The sequence below is a fragment of the Grammomys surdaster genome, unplaced genomic scaffold (genome assembly GCF_004785775.1).
Source record: "Grammomys surdaster isolate TR1022 unplaced genomic scaffold, NIH_TR_1.0 126271, whole genome shotgun sequence".
NCBI classification, from domain to species: Eukaryota; Metazoa; Chordata; class Mammalia; order Rodentia; family Muridae; genus Grammomys; species Grammomys surdaster.
This window is the reverse complement of record NW_021621071.1, coordinates 6,057,663-6,078,487: the sequence shown is the minus strand read 5'-3', so window position 1 is coordinate 6,078,487 and position 20,825 is coordinate 6,057,663. Positions and strand designations below refer to the sequence as shown.

The following is a 20,825-nucleotide window of genomic DNA, read 5'->3' as shown; positions in this document are numbered from 1 at the left end:
TGTGTTTCTGTGTGTCTATGAGTATGTGTCTGTGTTTCTGTGTGTGTCTTTGTGTCTGTTTATGTGTATGTCTGTGTATGTGTGTCAGAGTCTGTATTTCAATGTGTGTCTCTGTGTGTATATTTGTGTGTGTGTTTTATATTGTGACAAACCATCAGGCCAGGTTCTCTGTGAATAAAATGGAAGGCAATACAATTGCATTCCACTAAAATAAAAATGGAAGGAAAATAAAGGAATCCTTGAAAAATTAAGGCTGGAGGGGTCAAGTGAATTTTCAACTCAGTTGTGCTATTAGCAGATGGTTACCCATTTTAACTGAATAACCAAGAAACTGCGTGTTGGAATTCGGATTGGATGGCGCTGACTATAAGGTAGGAACTTAGAAACACACACTAATAACACAACATTATTATTCTTGCTTTTTAAACATCTCAACACCGGGGCTGGGAAGATGGCTCTGCTGCTCAGAGCATGTTCTGGTTTTCCAGGGGACTGGAGCTTGGTTCCCAGGTTGGGTGGCTCACAACTGCTTATAATTCCACCTCCAGGGGGATCAGATGCCTCTGGTCTCTGAGAGCACCTGCCCTCATGTGAACATACCTTGCCTCCCCCTACACACATACTTAAAAATAGTAAAAATAAACATTAAAAATAATCTTATCAGTCTTATGGTCCATGATATTTGATTCTATTCATAATAAATAGTCTAAGTGTCATATGGGTCCTCTGGAGATGGTTTGCGTTTGTCCTCTAGGACAGTGGGGTTAAAAAAAAAGGCCCTTCCACAGGAGTCCCCTTAAGACCATCAGAAAACATAGATATTTACACTGCATAGCACAATGACAGTCATAAAATATCAATGAGATAATTTTATTATTGGTGGTCAGCGCAACCGAAGAACTGGATTTAATGGGTTATAGCATTGGGAAGGTTGAGAACTGCTGCTCCGGGCAGTGGGGATACCATCTGTCTTAATTCAGCCTACTGTTACAGGTATCTCCCTGCATCCTAAGTGACTTGGTAAAAGAGGTTTGCCCGATTTGCCACACGGGGTGATGGTTCATTTTCTATCCTTCCCTCCTCACCCATTTGGAGACTCACACTGGGCTGTGATCTCTTTGAAGGCCAAACGGGAGGAAATGCAGAACTGTGAATGCTTAGCCCAGCACCACAATGGCTATTCAGGCACTGAGGAAATGTGGCTCCTCCCCAGGCCAGCACGAGGGTGGGGTGGGAGAGGAAGCAGGCTGTGAACCTCTAGGCAAGATTTATAGATAGCGATATCAGAACCAGCCAGTAACCTTGTTTTTATGCAGGGTCAGCACTTTATCCCTTCCAGAGTATTTTTACAGAATTTGCTAGCTCATCTGGGTTCCTCAACCCTGAAGTCAGCCAGGGTTAGGAATGATAAAACAAAGACTGAGAGAAGCTAACGCTATTGGACATTCATCCATATACGGCCACGGTGATTTCTTTAATCAGATTTTCATTATCATAGACTCCTGAGGCAGATGAATACCCATAATAATCTCCATTTCGAAGAAGGAATCCCGACTTGAGTACAAACAATGGGGACTTCAACTAAGTTTCCTTGACACTGAAGACCTAGTTCTTTATTTTGGCGTCGTGACCTCTTAATTCCCTTAATGCTCAGAGTTGGACATTGAGGAAGAGGAGGGGGCAGGGATTAGCCACAGAGCTCTGAGATCAAGTCCTGGTCCAAGCATACAACCTTCCACAGTCAAGCACATCACACGGGGAAGGGAAGGTACGAGAAAAATGGGGAAGGTAAAGAGAAGGAACGCTGTATCCTCGAAGTGAGTGGAGGATTGTTTTGTATGATTAGTGACAGCTGCACTTCAAATATGTCCTCCTTGGCTTTTGCCTTGATGGACAGGTGCGATATGTCAGAGAGTGTGGTGACTGTGTGTGTATGTGTGTTTGTGTGTATGTGTGTGCATGTGTGTGTATGTATGTGTGTGTGTTGTGTGTATGTGTATGTATGTGTGTGGATGTGTGTGTATGTGTGTGTGGTGTGTGTATGTGTGTGTTTGTATGTGTATGTGTGTGTATGTGTGTGTATGTGTGTGTGTATGTGTGTATGTGTGTGTGTTGTGTGTATGTGTGTGTTTGTGTGTGTGTTTCTATGTGTATGTGTGTGTTTATATCTGTGTGTGTGTGTATGTGTGTGTGTTGTGTGTATGTGTGTGTGTACACTCTTGTTATTTTTCTCCACAGTCACTTTGAGCAAGTCCTTGGATTTTAGCCTCTGTATATCTCAGCTACACATTTGCAAAACAGAGCTGGAGATGACGTCTGCGGTGTTGATGACCATTCAATTCGGTATCTTGTTTAGTGGACATGGATGGATCCAGCCCAACAACATGTATACTCCTTTGCAATGTGATTTTACTGATGTTTTCATCAGGAAGCAGGGTCTATTGCTCCATTCCTTGACTCTGGGCTGGTTCCTAGCTTGTTTTAAGCCCCGAATGTGGCAAAGGTAGCACTGTGTGACTCCAGAGCCCATACCTCTAGAATCCCCCAGCCTTTACCTTTGGCCTTTTATGAAGCTGGACTAACTTCCCATCATGAAAGGGAAGCTGGTATTGTTTACTGGAGGATGTGGGGTCATGAGGTGAGCCTAGATGGCCGGCTTAGAGCCAACGCTGAATGCTCGTCATGCAAATGAGCTGAGTGTAGAACCTCCAGCCCTGCTAACTGCTGCTATGCTCAATACAGTTGCGACACTGAGACCAGCATGGATCAGTAGAGGAACCACCTGCCCGATCAAATCCACTGCAGTCCACTCCGGACCAGTCCAGTCCAGACCAGTCCAGTCTAGACCAGTCCAGACCAGTCCACTCCAGACCAGTCTAGTCCAGACCAGTCCATCCCAGTCCAGTCTATTCCAGACTAATCCACTCCAGACCAGTCCACTCTAGTCCAGTCCACTCCACTCCAGTTCACACGAGCCCATTTCATTTCATGTCATTACTCTCACCCACTTTCTGTTTTGTTCTGCTCCAACCCACCACAAACCTCACCTTCCTTTCCCCCACAGCTTTAAGCATTTTGTTCAGGTGTTTTTGTCAAATACATACATTCACAAAAACACATCTTCACTCCAAAACAACACCCCCACCAACCTATAGCCCAACTAAAAATCTCAATCCAAAATTTTCACAAACTAGATGCTATGTAATATATATATAAAAAAAAATCTAAGAGAGGTTTAAATAGAATTTCAAACCACTGAGCTCAACTGTTTGACTCTCATACTCTTCCCGTGCTCTTTGCCAAAGTTACTCTCAAAGGGCATGGGCTTTGAATTGTAAGTTGCTATTTTACTTTTCAGAGTATCAAAGTCCAGTTGTTTAAGGTGAGTGCATGTAAAGTAAGTCCTTTAAGTCAAGCTTGGTTAGAAGGCTGGCCACATTAGAATGCAGAATTTTGCCTGAACTTCATGAGAGGCAGAAGGTGAGCTACTAGTCACGTTGGATGCTTTGTCTAAGAGCTCGTACAAACACTGGAGTGGGAAATAAGATTCAAAAAACCAAAACAAACCCAACCCAACCCAACCCAACCAACCCAAACCGAACCATCACAACCACCACCACCACCAATCCATCCTGTCTGCCATGATCTGAGGCTATAAATACTGATGGGAACTGATCCTGTGAGCTCTGTCATACAGTTAGACCTGCCCTAGCGTGGTGCATCTGCAACAAAGCTCTGCTGCTGGTTGTTCTGAACACACTTTTGTAGAGCCAGGCCAACTCTTGAACCTATTTCTATGCTGTATAATGTCAGACCTATGCAAAAATGATAGGCCTTTTTCTCCCCCGTAAGACCACCTTTTAGTACCCAGACAGACAGGCTTCTGTAGTGGTCTATCCAATGTCTCTTGTTTGTTATACTTCTCCACCCTTAAGATCAAATGTGAACGAATGCTCTGCTAAGTTAATGGTACAGCGTGGCCTCTGTTAAGGCACATGCAGCTAAAACAATGGTGTGGTGTGGACATTCATTTTCAAAAGTAAGTGGCAAATGTCTCATTCAGAAGTAGTGGATGAAATGGCAGAGGAGCGGGAGAATTAGGGAGAGCCCTGAACATGGGGTGATCATCGGGAGCCCCTAAAGTCATGGCTATCCCATCTCCTTTCGTCCTTTTCCACTTTCCAAAGCCAGCAGCTGTTCTGGGCCCACAACCTCTGAGCCAATAGGTGGCCAGACGTCAAGGCAGGAGGGAAGGGCTTTTACTATGCTCCTGTTTCCTCTGTCTTCTGCCCTAACGGGGTGGAGAGACGGGAGAGGTACAGCTAACTTTCAAAAGCTAGATTTAGAGTTTGCGTTCTTGGAATAGATATTTATGTTAATGGATAGAGATTGACGGGTATGCTTGAAAGTCAGGTAAAGGCCCCCCCCGCCCCCCAAATAAACAAACAAAATCCCAGGAGCTTTTCAGTGTCCTCACTGTATTCGTCTTGTGGTCAATAATGATAGAGGTGCTCGACAGCTGGGGACCACATGCCATATTAGGTTTAATCCAATGCAAAAGCAATGAGGGGGTCCAACTGGGTGGATGCCATTAGATGATTCTGGGTTTTTATTTCCTTAAATTTGGGTTGTCTCTTAAGAAAGAGCTAAACTGCCAGGCGGTGGTGGCGGCGCACGCCTTTAATCCCAGCACTTGTGAGGCAGAGGCAGATGGATTTCTGAGTTTGAGGCCAGCCTGGTCTACAGAGTGAGTTCTAGGACACCCAGGGCTACACAGAGAAACCCTGTCTCGAAAAACCAAAAAAAAAAAAAAAAAAAAAAAAAAAAAAAAAAAAAAAAAAAAGGCTAAACACAGCGAACAGTGAAGTGTAGACTTTTTGTTTGTTTGTTTGTGCTATGGAATGACTCATGCTTCACCCGTGAGTGTACTTTAGGGTTCTACCATCAAGACACACCCATGTTCTTCGTGGCACACTCTATTTTCATCGTATCATTGCTTTTGTGGCTCAAACCTCCATGAAGAAAGCAAAGCCAAAGAAATGGACACCCACAACAGAGAGACTGTTTGGGTAGCACCCGTGAGCTGCGGACACTGCTGCTCATTCGTTTAACATGGACCACCAAGATAGACGATACTTAGGGGATGTTGATGGAGAGATGCCACGCCTTCTGCTTGTCTTTACCGTCCCAATCGATCACAGTGACTCTGGATCTGCTATCAGTCAGTGATTCTTGCCCCATAGAGCATAAATAGTTTAGAAATGCAAATTCTGGTCTCAACTTCTATTTACTTCTTTCAGACAACGTTTAAGGCCATGAACCCCGACTTTGATTCACAAAATGCCAGTCTACAAGAGTACGGGTCTGACACTCCAAGCCCAATTGCCTCCATTTCATCAAGAGGCAGAGATTTCACAGGTTTCCTCATTATGACCAAGACCTTTATGTACAATTTGCAGGCGAGACACAAAGTGACTGATTTTTAAACGTGCAGGAGAACTGTGAACAAAGCAAGCCTTTTCAAGGGAAGGGCTTTCTGCCACCCTTCACAACCGTACTGCCCCCTCTCCTTTTACCTCTGCAGTGGTGCTGGAGAAAGGTGGAGTAGTCGAGGGACTCCAGGATGTGTCTGTAGTTTCAGTCGTATGCAGACTGGGGAGATCGCTCTTGCTGCTGCTCTGACTGTAGGTCTCTGAAATGCTCCCGAGAGTCTTTGCAGTGCTCCCGAGGGTCTCTGCAGTGCTCCTAAGGGTCTCTGCAGTGCTCCGGAGGAATGTCTCTGTGGTATTGCTAATGTGGTCTGGGCTATACGGGACGGTGTTTGAAGTAGTGGGGATGTGAGGAGCAACTGAGTTTCTAGCAATCCGCACCGAGACTTCTGTACCCCGGCCAGCTGAGAAGAGAGGACAGTGGTTAAAAAAAAATCATTCTCATGTTTTACAAATTTTATGTGAATTCTTCACATAAAATGAACTTGTTTTGAAACAGGCTATCAGAAGACTGAGACTGTTTTGTTCTAGAACCTGCTATGTAGCCAGAGGACATTGACCATTCTGCTTCTTCTTCCTACGTGTTGATGTTTATATGTGTGGACCGACACGCTTGGTGTATACAGTGTTATCGCTCAAACCTGGCTAGGCAAGAATTTTTCTGACAGCCGCATTCCCAGTACCACATAAAAACAGTTTTTATGTAGTAAGTAAAGGCCCTTCAACAAGGAGCACATGGATGGATTTAGTGCTATAAAAAAGCTACGATCCCCTGGGCGAATGACAAGATCTATTTGCCCTGTCCCACTTACCCATCCTTTATCCATCCGCCAATTTTATAATGGTGGAGGGAGAGTAATGAACACTTCTGTATGAAAAAGCCAGTACTGTATAGAAGACAGAGTTCAAGTTCATTCTGTGAATATCTAGGTAACTAACTTGCTCTCAGGAGCGAACCATGGGTCTCCAAAGATCTACTCATACTCTGAGCTTAGAGCACTCAGACTACGGCAGTGCTGTGGGTCGTAGCTTTCATCAGCTTTTAAAAAGAATCTCTGTTAGCAACTTGCCTAACGGCATCCTGAAGAACTGTGGCTCCTGTACCGTTAATAGCACTTATTTCTTTAACCATAATGTAAACATTTATAATAGGGACATTTGTGTTTTTAATTTAACTAACGTGTAGAACATAAAATTATATATTCATGGAGTGTTATTGATGTTTATATTCCTGCATACATTGTATGATGATTTAATCAGGTTAGCATTTACCTCCTCCGATATCTTTTCCGATTTTATGGGATAGATATTTAGAATCACTCCTCTAGCTTTCTGAGATATTCAGTACATTCTTTATTACTGCTGGCTGTCAGATAGCACATCAGAAGGTCTTATTCTTGTCTAATGTTAACAGTGTCTGCTGGTGGGAAGTGTTTTAGTTCTGTGAGTTTTCAAGAATGTTGAATTTTCTCTTCTCTCTCGCTCTTTCCCCCCCTACACACTTTTTTTTCTCCTTTTTTGTTTTTATCCCTTCTTTCTCTCTTTTTTGTTTTTATCCTTTCTCTTTTTCTCTTTCTTTTTTACTTTCTTCCTCCCTCCCTCCCTCCCTCCCTCCCTCCCTCCCTCCCTCCCTCCCTCCTTCTTCCTTCCTTCCTTCCTTCCTTCCTTCCTTCCTTTCTTTCTTTCTTTCTTTCTTTCTTTCTTTCTTTCTTTCTTTCTTTCTTTCTTTCTTTCTTTCTTTCTTTCCACAGGGTTTCTCTGTGTAGCCCTGTCTGTCCTAGAACTCCCTTTGTAGACCAGGCTGGCCTCGAACTCAGAGAGCTGCCTGCCTCTGCCTCCCAAGTGCTGGGATTAAAGGCAGGTATTGCCAAGCAAGGATGTTGTATTTACTAAGTTACAAATCTTTTGAAAGAACAGCTACTGGTTTAGGATATACGAACTGGTGGGCTGGATTTTCCATACTGAAAAACAAACATGAAAACATTGGTTCATCTCGCCATCATCAAAAACCATGTTCTTATGTCTGTGACATGCTCTCAGGTGATGCCACTGCTGGGCTTTAAGTCATGGGGTAGCAATATTTTAGGGCAAAGTTAAAACAAAGGATTAGAAAATTCTGGAAAGGATTGGCCAACAGCATATGTTTGGGTGTTTCACTGGCTTTGGAGATGTTGAGTTGCCAGGAATATAAACCCCAGAAAATCCTGTCGAATCAGGTATCTGTAACTTTGAGGCCTGTGGGCTTTAAGACACTGAACAACAGTTTACTTTTTATTATTTCATCACTTGTTCATTAAAATCGAACGACTATTTATTAGGCAACTACCATGTGTCAAGTAGCCCTTCTTAAAGAAGGAATTAACTTCTACTTTCTAGTCAGCCTTATTTGTCCCCCTCTGGAGCTCCACTTCTTACCATCCTAATGTTACCTGACTAGTACATTTCACACGGCAATGCATGTGAGTGAGAAGGGCTAAGGAACAAAAAATGTTCTTGGCAGAAGAGATCCATGTATGACTTAACAATGTATAGATAGATATTCTCACAAAAGTTAATGAAGTAACCATGGTAATTCAATATTCTTTTCTTGAGATGCAAAGGGTTGTGCAGAAGGCTTTGTACACAGGTATATTAATTATATATTATATATTATATATTATATATTATATATTATATATTATATAGTATATATTATATAGTATACAGTATACTGTATACTGTATATAGTATATTGTATATTGTATAGTATATAGTATATATTGTATAGTATATACTGTATAGCATATAGCATATAGTATATAGTATAGTATTAGTATATAGTATATATAGTATATAGCATATATAATGATATTATATACATAATGCCTCTTACAAGTATACTTAAATTTTATATGAAATTCAAATATAAGTGGTTATCCGCGTTTATTGCCTGCAACTTTCCTTAGATGTCTACTAAGTCTACACTTTGATAGCTTTCTGGATGCAGCTTTCAGTTATTTATTTGTTTTCTTTTCATATCATTTAATACTGTGACTGCCTTGTGCCAGGGTTATACACTCTGCACACAGACAAGCTCGAGGTGCTGTCTCAGAACAGAGTCGACCATGGTTCTACCTGAGACTTCTTCACAACTATCTTGAGAGCAGTGTTAACTTCTCAGGCTTGAGTTCTGAGTTTAGAGTCTAAGTGTTTCCTTCAGCAGGCATCTGTCAGTGTAGGGATGGAGAGTCCAGCATTTCTGTCACTTCCTGCTTTGGCCAGCGCTGACTCTCTAAGTTAAGGACTACCCAAAACAATTTTAGTTCTCAGACCTTTTAAAAAGTAAGGATGGGTTACAACTAAAATCAAGCTTCCAAATACCTAGTATGCAATTACATTCTCTCTCTCTCTCTCTTTTTTTTTTTTTCTTTTTTTTTTTTTGGCCAGGCTGTGCTTCCTTTACTAAAAAGAAAAAAAGAAAAAAAATAGTTGGTGAGTTTATCATAAGAACTTGAAAAAAAATTAGTCAACATGCACAATCAGTGGATGAAACCGGACTCTCCCAAAGTTGGATAAAGGATCAAAACTTTCTGAAAACAGGTTCTGCAAATAACACTGAAGATGTTACATTGCATACAGCTTTTGGCTTTTATATGGAGGAAAAAAAAATCTCAGTCTTCTGCAATTGTCTTTAATCATCCTCATGTATTTTTAAAAACTACCAATACAGGCCAAACATCTGTATTATCCATTTAGGCCACCCCCCCCCTTTTTGTCAAGGAAATATTTAAATCTAATATCTCCTTATTTTGTGTCTGTATGTTTAACTGGTATGATTTAAAAGCTAGAGAAACTTTAGCCTGAGCATTCAGCTTCTCTGTCTTGTGACTTTTAAATCAGTAGTTTGTAAGGATAATTGGTGTTTGAGCCACCTTGTAAGCTTGCTTGTTGTAGCCTTCCTCTAGAAACTGTGACTCACTGTATTTAGTGTGGGTCTTAGGGTCTGCATCTGTAACGTAGTCCCTGGGTAATTCTCATCTATAGTTTTAGCCACATCAATGAATCAAAATGGAGTCCTACTCTCGCTCTCTCATGGTCTTTCTCTGTCTCTGTCTGTCTCTGTCTGTCTCTCTCTCTCTCTCTTTCTCTGTTTTTCTCTGTCTCTCACTTTCTCACTGTCTCTGTCTCTCTCTGACTCTTTCTTTCTTTCTCTCTGTGTCTGTCTGTCTCTCTTTCTCTCTCTCTCCTCCCCTCTCCTACTCTCTCCTTCCCTGCCTGTCCTCTGCTTTCCAAGTTCTGGAATTAACAGTGTTACAAACCAGGAACTGTGATAATTTCTTATGCGGTTATTGGAAGTTAATTAAATAGGCGGGAAGGAAGAAAATCCTTGTTATAAATATTCAAGGCTCTCAAAGTCAAATCATTTTTCTGTTACTAAACTCTTTCTTGGAATAGATATTTGAAGTTATGCAAAAAGTCGTAGATCTTTAGGTGTTTGGGTGTCTATAGTATCTTCTAATATTCTGTGGAAGGCTGCAGCCTTTTCCCAATCCGTGAAGGAGGAAGATGTTTGGACGGTGGCAAGGAAAAGTTCCTACACAATGGAACAATATGTTAAAGCTATTTTTAACATTTTATTGTGCCATTGCTACTACATTGTTCTCACGTTACAGTGAAATTCTTCTTAGAACACAATTCAAGAGTAGTGGGGCACCCCGTGTTCAATCTAAAATATTTTTACCCTGAGGCTGGTGCTGGCTCTTTGTTAGGGCAAGTTCACCTGTAAGATGCTATTCTATGTGTTGACTGCCCCGGGTCAAGACCATCCTTTGAATCCTTTCCCAGAGGGCAACAAAATAATCAGAAATAATCATTAACTGAGGTAATATTTTTTGAACAACAATAAGGACAATGAACAAATTAGTTCCTTGTCTTGAACTGATACAAATAACATTCATGTTGAATGTTGAACAACAATGTTGCAAAGCGTAACTTGTATTAAAGACATTTTGTCATAAGAGATTTTAGCTGTATTAGTACTTCTGCTCTGGATAATGTTGGCCAAAATAATGAAATATAATGTCTATTAAAAGTGAGTAAATTATGCAGAGGAGCCAATAATGAAGATAAGGGAAGGCTGTGTACACACATACACACTCCAGATAGTATCGGGCTTCATAAAGGCGCGGGGGAAAGGATGATGGTTATAGTAGCTTAGTAAGAAATAATCAAGATGATTAACATTTCAGAAAATGCAGTCCGGGAAATAAAAGGCATCCTTAAAAATACATGTCTGCATTACTTTATAAACACACAATTGGAAAGAAAGATTAACACGTGATTCATACCAACACACAGCATAGTAAAATATTAAAGAAAGAGCAGAGCAATTTGTGTGGAATGGAAAAAGATATATTAATGGACTCAAACAGTTTCCAGCAGCCAGATAGCAACAAGTCCCATGCAGTACTGTGGGTTCCACTATGAACCCCTGCTTTTCAGTGTTTGAAGCAGACAGGTCAGGATTTTGGAGACTATGCTTGTGTTGCCTTCTTGATGACTCAGAATGATAGCATCAGAGGGCAGGACTGTTTTTTTTTTTTTAAATGGCTTCAAAATAGTGATTTGAAAAATAATTATTTGCAAGCTGGTTTTGGCTGGGTGTGGTAGCACACACCTGTAATCTCTGTACTTGGGGAGGAAGGGTCCTCTATAGGAGGATCCACAGACAGTGATCTACAGGCCAGTCTGGGCTGCACAGTAGGAGGTCTTGCTTGCATGCAGTGTTGAAGCAAACACTTGCCTTGCATGACTTGAGGTTAGAGATGGCTGTTATTTCCCATGAGTAGCTGCTACTTCTGCCTTAGTTTTATGTCATTCGGGACAGACAGGAACAAACCAACCACAGGGAAGAAACTGTAGAGATTGACTCTATGTGCTGCATACTTTCTGATAAAGTTGAATTTTCTAGTAGACGACTGCATTTTATCCTCTTTGCCTAGGTAGACCTGATACAAGAATTAGGACCATCAACCTCAAGGTCTACTGCATAGAAACCTTCAGCCAGTATCTAATTAAGCCCTTGCTGAGCATATGACTCAGGGATAGAATCCTGTGTAAAGATTAGCATGGTAGAAAAAATCAAATCAGCCTCAGAGGTGGGCAAGTTAAAAAAAAAAAAAAGATTTAGGATACAGAGGATGCTGGTCACCCATATTAGTGTTAGTGCAGGTACATAGCTCCTGGCTCAGAATCTTGAGGTTGTTGCAGAAGGAGACAGGTGTGAAGGAATCTTGGAAATCTGTGCTCTTCATAAGCTCTGCCTTTTCCCTGTGACATTGGTATACAACCAGCTCGAAGAAAGCCAATGGCTCAGCACTGGAAAGAATTGGGGAGGAATGGGAAGGACTGGGAATCACTGGGTCAGTACTGGGAAGTACTGGCAAGCACTCTATTAAGGGATGTACATTAGACAAGGCGTTAACTTGGGTTTAGAATGATTTATTACAACGTGATGAACTTCAGTCTCTGTACTGTGGAGAGTCATTGCTAAGTGATTCTCCCAGTGATCTGTAAGGCCCTGGGACTTTTATCTTCCATGACTTCCTGAGCCAAGCTCTAATGGAGGAGCAGAGACACTATGAAAGCAGTTAACTTCAAGAGACGGTGCAGTTGCGTATATACTCCATAGACACTCCTACTTAGGATTAATTATGCACTGAACTAGGAATTTATGTATGTGTATACAAATATTTATGTATATTTATCATCTGATGGCACTAATGATTAACAATTAGAAAGCCTCTGACTACACATTGGCTTTTACTATTTCAAAAAAACAAAAAAACAAAAAACAAAAAAAGCATGATATCTCCCAATGATATGAACACTGATCTGAGTTTCAAAAGCACACTGTAGTACCATTTCTGCATTGTGAAGCTCCCTCTGTGCTCTAATACGCCTCCTCACCAGAGGATAGACGTTTCTACCCCAACAGAATCTAATTTCTTGACCACTAACTTTAGTCATTATGTGTTCATATCGTGTATTGAACGTATATTCCAATATTTAGTAGTGTTTGATCACAGTGTCTGGGACAAAGAGAGACTTAAGAAACATTGTTTTGGAGCTGAGGAGATGGCTCCGTAGGTATGAAAACCGAGTTTGGATCTCCAGGGATCTCCGATAGGCACAACTCCGTTAGCACAAGGCTATCCACTGAGCTTATCCCAGCTCTCCTACCATGAGATGAGAGATGGAGATAGGAGGATTCAAAAAGGCTTGCTGGCTACCTGGGGCGGTGTGTGCAGGGGTGAACAACAACAGATATTTTCTCAAGTAAGGTAGAAGTCAAGGACCCAGACACAAGGTTGTACTCTGACCTTCTGACCTGTATACAGGTAAGAAGTGGCATTCACATGAGACTGTATGTACATATGGACACACACATACACACATATATACACATACAATATATATATATATGTATATGTATATACACACACATGTACACACATACAATATATATATGTATATGTATATACACACACACACATGTACACACATACCCACACATACATACATACATATATACACACACATGTATACATACATATATATACACACATACACATACCCACACATACACATATATACATATATACACATATACATACATATATACACACATATACACATTCACACATATACACATCCACACATATATACACATACACATATATACATACACATAGACATATACACACATCCACACATATATACACATATACACATACACATGTTTTGAAATTTGAGTAAATACTGGCAAAGAAGGGAAGGTTAATGACAAAGGCAGAGAAGTTGCTGACTTTGATGAGAATAATGAAATTTTCCACGGTTGGGTACCACTTGATGTGTTTCTGTTAGTATACGCATGTATCTCCCAGAGGAGATAGATTGGATCCCATGGCTCTCCCTGGGCTTCGAGAAGACGAGACAGTTAGCAGACTGACTTCCAGAACTGCTTCTGAAAGAATCCACTCACCTTGCTTCTGACAGAGGCTTTCATTGGCCAATCTCCCCTCCTTGTTGATATCTAATTTCATCCAGCTATCGAGGTAATTATTTCTCTTCCTGACCACTACCTTACGGTTTTGTTTCTTGAGAAAGAACAAGGTATTTTCCACCTCAAGGAAGCCTTCTTGAGCATGGCAGGTCCATCGGGGTGCCTGGGCACAGGGAGTGGTAACTGCTGGTTGGAAAGGGCCTCTTGAAGAGTTGGAGATGCCCAGGCACAATCCAGATTTAATGTGAAGGAACTTCCCATTCTCAATTGACAGCCACTGCTGGTTGCGGCTGGTAGCATTGCACGGGCCCATCATCACCTTCTGATTGATGGAGAGGCACTGCTGTTTGCGCACGTGGACTATCTGGAAGCCCTCTGGAAGATGAAAGACTTATGAAGTACAATGTAAGGGCCGTGAAATCGCAAAACTACCTGCCCATGTATCAGCCAAATTAAAAACACCAGGTTAATGTACACTTTGACACTTCTAGCATTGCAAGTGAATAGTCTCAGATCTAGCTCACGTGACTTAAAACCCCAAGGCAAACAGATAAGCAAATACCCTCACCCCCAAAACAACCCAAAACATCCCCCAAACTCAACCCATCAAGCAAGCAACCAGCCAACCAAAACCACTCTCCCAAACCGACCAATCAACCCATCCACAAAAACAATCAAAACCCAGAAACAATAGGCTATCTTCAGGCTGACAATGGAAAATGTCAAGACCTCATATGTAGCACGCCTCTGTGAAAGCTTTGCACACTCTAGTAGGAACATATTCCCTATTGTAAAAAATGAAAGGAATCTTGGAAAAGAAACAAAGTCACCCAAAGATTATGGCTTTTCACTGGATGAGGAAAACAAATACAGAGAGTATGTGTGCCTTATCAAAGTCATCAAAGTCAATTCAATATAAAGCTTGGTCCCCTTTAGCCATTTGGTTCTCCTCATATTTACCCCTGTTCCATTATGTAGAAGAGAGGTATATGTCCCTCTCAGTCACAGCTCACAGAGGAAGTAAATATTTGTTTACGAGTTGCATAGTTTAAGTAAACACTTTTAAAAATTGGACACATTTATTAAAAGATTAAAAAAATTATGAGGGGGTTTCCCACCTTTCCTACCACAAACTTGTGGCTGGTAGCAGACAAGGAAAATATTGATTACCAGAGGCTAAGTTCCTGATTACCAGAGACTAAGTTCCTGATTACCAGAGGCTAAGTTCCTGATTACCAGAGGCTAAGTTCCTGATTACCAGAGGCTAAGTTTCTGTAGTCCTGCAGAGAAGCATCAATTTTGTGACAATATCTATAGTTTTCCACCAAATACTAACACATTTAAAAAAAAGATATCACTACTCCTTAAAGACTAAATGCCCAGCTTTTAAACATTCACGATAAAAAGTAAAATATTCAGGCTCAGATAATCACTTTCAATTAGCTTTTAATCTAAGAAACCCAGCTTTCCCTTGGAAATATTGAATCCTTCCAAATGACAGCTTCCAAACAAAACACATCTCCCTGCTCCCTTTAATCATGTTCCTTATGTATATATTTTTCTTCAAATGAAAGTTAAGCTATAACTTGATTACAACAAGAAACAGAGTGCTTACATAGGCTGTTATGTGTAAATAATAAAAGATGTCTGCTCAGGGTTCCTCACTCTGAGACCCATCCTTTCAGGAGTTGAGCTGCCCCAGGCACTCGGTAAACACTTATTTTCTTCTAGAGAGACATCTCTAGTGTGGCCAGAGCTGTCTCCTTTCATCCACACCCCCCAGACCTCTTCTCATCGGCTTTGGCGCTCCTGCCATGGAGACCTGGTTCCTACTCTGACTTCTTTCAGATACTTTCCCAAAGGCTACCAGCCTCCTTGGCTAACTCTGAGAGAGATGTCCCAGGAAAACTGAGGGAGACCCACTCACCCAAGCTCCCGAGGATCAAGCAGGTTAGAACCGTCGTGTAAAATTCAGTCTCCATTTTCCACTTAACGATGGTTCATGCTTCGCTTTGGGGGAAAAAAAAATTCTCCCAGATAAGAGAAGCAAAGAGTAGGAAGGAAACGTGCTTCACGGAGAGGGGAAAAGTCAGTGACACACTTCCTCCAATTGAATTGTTTGGGGGACGTTTTACACCAGTGTCCTTTTGTCTGTTTCCTTAGAAAGGAGGGATTATGAGCATCTCTTTTTTAAAATGGAGAGCCAGCCTCCAGGAGCCAGAGTAAACCCCAGAAAGTCTTCCCCTGCCATCCCTTTGGCACACGATTATGTCTTAACCTCAAGATGGAGAAAGGGAATCCTACTGTTAGATAATTGAGTCTTCCTGCATCAGGGCTTCTTTTCAGGTGATACGATTCTGCCCTATCTACGTAAGCCATGTAATTGATGGGATCTGTGACAAGTGATATAAAGACATAAACATGTACTGTTTGTATAATGAGATGCTGGCGTCTATAAGGAAAACCACATAATGACCGCCCTCCGAGATGGTTATCTCTCAAGTGATTACAGGATCACAATTGGAGAGAGTCATCTCCCTCCAGGAGGAAAAAGACTAAAATTAAATCCGTCATACTACCTACTTCAGTTTACCGGGAGTAAGTAAAGAATACGCTTCACCCAGTGTTTACTGTTAAGAGTCATTTATTGGGAGTACGAAAGAAAGTCAACTTAGCTGCATTGAAAATTCATATCTGAGTAGAACATCTTATGTTTTCTGAGTGTGATTTTTTTTTTTTTTTGCCTTCATTTGTCTCTTGAGGAAGGAACTCTTTTAGAAATGTAAGGTCGTGCATGACTAGTGCCCTTAGAAAAACTTTTGGGGATGAAACAAGTTGGAGCACCCCCAAAGGCACCTGCTTCTTATTGGGAGAGAGATACCAGGTAGACACTGTATTCAAAAATCCCTTCTTAGTAAAAGAGAGACGAGTATTTAAAATTATTGATACTTTATAGTTACTATAAATTTGTTTATCCCCTTTTAAAGTCAAACAAATCACAATGTAGAAATACAGTAGTAGGTGTTGTGGAACAGGAGCCACTTCTATATCTAATAATAGGATATATATGTGTACATATACATATAATATACATATATATATCCAATGACAATCATTGTGCTCTGTAATTGATCCATAGGAGATACTATAAATACACACTTCATAGATATAATCAGACACATGTCCATATAAAATAGTCACTGCATTTGATTTTTTTTTTTCAAAAACAAAAAAAAAAACGTCTTGGTTAAAAATCCATTGTTGATCACTCGCAACTTGAGTAGCAAGATTCTGGTAACTGAGATAGGTAATAGCCACTTAAAACAGGAACAGGTGAACAGCTGACAGTCCAGTGCGCCAGACAGGCTTTATGAATATTAAAGCATCTAAACACGGGGTAATGGCATCTTCAGCCTCTCCTCCGGTCCTCAAGAGGACAGTCTCTGAATATCACACACGTAGATTCTGTGCGGTGGAGAGTCGACACAGACAAAACAAAGTCCTCCTCGGGCTGCGTGAAGACTGTCATACTTCTATCAGCACAGGACCTTCAGAGTAACCGGGGTGGGGGAGGGGGATGCCGTGAACGCAGTCCTATTCACAAAGGTTGGCAATCTTTTCATGCTGCCGTATCTTCCACAACCCGTGCCTCAGGCTGGCTTTAGAGCCTCGGCATCCATTGCAGGGAGCTCCGTGCGTGCGGGAGCTTTCAGTGGGTAATTGGATGAATCACCCGTGAGAGATTGACGCTCCGGTGAATCGTTGTCACTGGACAGTTTCGGGCGAAAGTCTGCTCTCGAACAGGCACAGAGCGTGGTGCACGAATTCATACTGCTCGCTGGTTTGGACCATACCACCCCTGCATGGAAGAGATCATAAAATCACTCAGTTTTGCTGATACCTTATAATACTCTAACCTAAACATAACGCTAGAACGAGAGTCTTATGCCAGACAGGCAGAATAGCTGATCTAATGATTTTTTTTTTTTCGAAACTCTTCTTACCAAACTGGCTGGCAAAGTTAACATGTCAGTGCAGTCCCATGCTGTGCACCAATGTCACAACATGGTGCATCACGCATAGGTTAGTGATAACATGACGCTGGTGTGAACACGCCTACCTGCTGACAGCTGTGATGACTGTACATTTCCTAGGCAGGATCATGCTAACTTTGTTGATAGCATTGGTATTCGCTATGCTTCTTAGTGTGACTTAGCATGTACTCCTACTTCAGTGTTAAGGGTTGACTGGACAACTGTATGCCGTGTTAGGCCAGCAGTTACTGCAGGCACCTCATAGCTATTGTACCTCTTGACGGCGCCATCTTCCCTTGTGCTTCCATTGTTCCATTGGCTCCTGGTGGCTTTGGGAGAAGCAGGAAGTGCTTACATATAGTGGTCATTTAGTTGTGTGGTAGGTCGTGCTCTCCAGGCTTTTACATATAGACTATATAATGTTCATACAACAACAAAGCTGCCTAATAATACATTTTCCAGAACATCGCTCCAAAAATCAACACTTGACTCTCTCTCTCTCTCTCTCTCTCTCTATCTATCTATATATATATATACACACACATACATATATATAGTCATATATGTATGTATATGTGTATACATGTATTTGTGTATATATGTATGTATAGATGTATATGTATACATACACACACATATATGGCTCAATATAATGCCATGTACTCTAGGCACCTGATTATTTAGTGTTTTGAGACAGGATCTCATATAGTTTAGGCCAGTATTGAACTCACAGTGGCAGAGGATGACCTTGAACCTTGATCCTCCTGCCTCCCGGAAGTGCTTTTTACCTACGTACTCTTAGCAGAGCAGTGATAGAACCTTATGGATGAGAACCTGGTCTCTGGCAAGGGTCAGACCACCCAGCTCAAATACTTCTTGTGCTCATTTTTAACTGTGTGACTTACACAAATTCCTTAAAGGCATTTGGTTTCATTCTCTGCCCTGTTCAAGCGAGATGATGGCTACGCTACAGTTAGGAGCATTAGGTCAACTCGGAGCAGCTGGAGTGGTAGTACTTGTTCCCTGGAGCCTTATCCATCCTGTTCAAATGCATTAGCCACTTGGGTTAAACATGATGGAAGCAGGTTAAGAAAACACAGCTGAGCTGCGTTCTCTCTCTCTTCCTACGAGTCTAAGTAAAGTGGGTTGTTTAAGGTTATTTGGGCATCAACCAGCCTTTGGATGTGCTGGGCATCTCAACACAATGGTGGGCGGGTTCGTCAGCTGGCTGGAAGCTGGAAATTGCCTCCTGCTTTTCTTCTTTGTTGGGGGTCATTGTCATCACCGATGGCTGTCCAGCATCCCCTGTGACACAGATCAGTGGGGGCAGCTGCCCGGGGTGGAAATTGCTCTTCATCCTACCTTCATATATACAATACTTCAATTGCATTTCCTCCTAGGGTGATGGTTCTTTCAGCTTGACAAAATTGTCAGACCCTGCTATCAAAGCTAATCAATGTTTTATCTCACGGAAGAAGAGTAGCATGATAGCAGTGATCTGAGTTCTTCTAATCTCTCCTCTAAACTGTTCGGTCACACAGTGAATCCTATTTTAGTTTCAATCTTTATTTTATCTAGTTGTTTTTTTTTCCCCCCCAATAGTGGTTGGTACTATTCAAAATAGTTTTCAGACCATGGAGGCGCTTCCAACTTAAAAGTGTGATGTGTCTCGGATGCTGTCACATGACTTCTGGTTAAGGATAACTGAAACTAGCCTTGTCTATAGGCTTCCTTAGCCTGCCACACAACTAAAGCAACAAGGTTACATCCTCTGAGCTCAACGGTGACTCCTCAGACAGGTTTGACACGGTGCCAAAACCATGTATTCATCAAGAAACAAAGAGGTTAACTTCGGTTTCCTGAGGTAGCAAGTTCTGTGAAGAAATATTACCACAGTCTTTCCAATGGGAACTGTACATTTTGTTTTCCAAACACTGGGCTGGTCAGAACGTGACACCAGAAATGGCAACTAAGGAGCCGAGCTCTTTTCCTAGTTGTGTGATGACGTCTGGGAAAGTTTTAAGAAAAAAAAAAAAAAACCAAAGCAGGTGTTGAGGAGATGCTCGGTCTAGACTGCAAAGCCTGGGAGCTGCAGCCACGGTAAATACCAGGGCAGCTGTAGGGCACGGAGAGGCACCTCCCTTCCTTTGACATTCCTGCAGAGAATGGATACTCCTACGTCAAGCTGTGGGCTGTAAGTGGGACCTCTGTGTGCACTGCCTCTCGTGGGCACTGACTGCTCTCGGAACATCCTCTTACCATTTACCTCACCTTGAGCCAAGAGAGCCCCTCTCCTGACTGTCCTGCTCAGCACTGGCATTTGTATATCCAGTGGGTGGGCCGCAGGAATCATAGTTGACGTCTTAGTAACCATTTCACCAGAAGTGGCTCAGCAGTATGTGACCATGACAGGGAACAAAGTCACTGTGACCAAGTTCCGTTGACTGTTGCAGACTCAGTTAACTAAGGCAAGGTCGGTGCAGTGGCCATTGGGGGGGGGGGAAGGGTGGGGACACACAGTACCTTCTGGCAACATTCTTGTGGATTTGAAAGCTTTTAGGGAGACCCAGGGAAAGTATTGTTATCTCCCATTTCTTTTGGAGAATAAGAACAAAAGGAGTAGCATCTGAGGAGTTCTCAAAGATCATTCGCTGGAATTATTGGCAAAAACTTGTTTCTCTCTAGCCTGGGTCAGCCAGCTTCTGGAATGCTCATGGGCAGAGATACCTTTAGAGAAGGCTTCTGAAGACATCAAAACAAATCTCTTTCTAATATTCTCACCCTATTGGCCAACTGGAATAGCCCCAGTAGGTCTCAAGATTCCCCTTGTAGTCACACAATAGTTCTTGAAATGATGAAAACAACCATCAAAGTCCCCATAATCTTTCTTCTCTAGACTAAACATCCTGTGGTTACTCAACACCTCTGTGAAGCCTGGTTTCCCTGTCACTCACCAATAGTCTCCTACTTCTGTGTGCTATTTTATGAAATAGGACCTTCCTACAGTGTGGTATCTGTCCCCGAGGGCATCTTGCCAGCAAGCATACTGGCTCCCTTAGCTATGTAGGGCATCAAGGTTACATCTGCAGGTATGTCAGGAGGTGAGGCCACAGGGCCCACCTGCACGTCCTCAGCAAGCATCTTAGGAACCCTTAGGTTAATTAAAAGTCAGCAGGATTGTATTTGAATTGAAAATTAGTTTTTTTTTCCTCCATCCTGTATTCAAGCTACTGAAAATTTGAAATTACACGCAGGAAC

The 20,825-nt window shown here is 41.8% G+C and overlaps 2 protein-coding genes across 6 annotated transcripts in view; both read right to left on the bottom strand.

Moving 5' to 3' along the window:
- Positions 1–15,585, bottom strand: part of Ptprb (protein tyrosine phosphatase receptor type B) — a 114,408-nt gene extending 98,823 nt beyond the window's left edge. The window contains exons 1-3 of the mRNA XM_028759119.1: positions 15,461–15,585; positions 13,513–13,908; positions 5,577–5,893 (exon numbers count right to left, since the gene is read on the bottom strand). Of these exons, the coding sequence (XP_028614952.1) occupies positions 5,577–5,893; positions 13,513–13,908; positions 15,461–15,515 (768 nt within the window). The 5' untranslated portion in view covers positions 15,516–15,585. The remainder of the gene's footprint in view (positions 1–5,576; positions 5,894–13,512; positions 13,909–15,460) is intronic.
- A 577-nt stretch (positions 15,586–16,162) lies between these two features.
- Positions 16,163–20,825, bottom strand: part of Ptprr (protein tyrosine phosphatase receptor type R) — a 239,909-nt gene continuing 235,246 nt past the window's right edge. For 3 of the 5 annotated variants that reach the window (XM_028759011.1, XM_028759014.1, XM_028759013.1), the window contains one exon: positions 16,163–17,392. In XM_028759011.1, the coding sequence (XP_028614844.1) occupies positions 17,299–17,392 (94 nt within the window). In that variant the 3' untranslated portion in view covers positions 16,163–17,298. The remainder of the gene's footprint in view (positions 17,393–20,825) is intronic. The other 2 variants (XM_028759010.1, XM_028759012.1) reach the window with 1 other exon arrangement.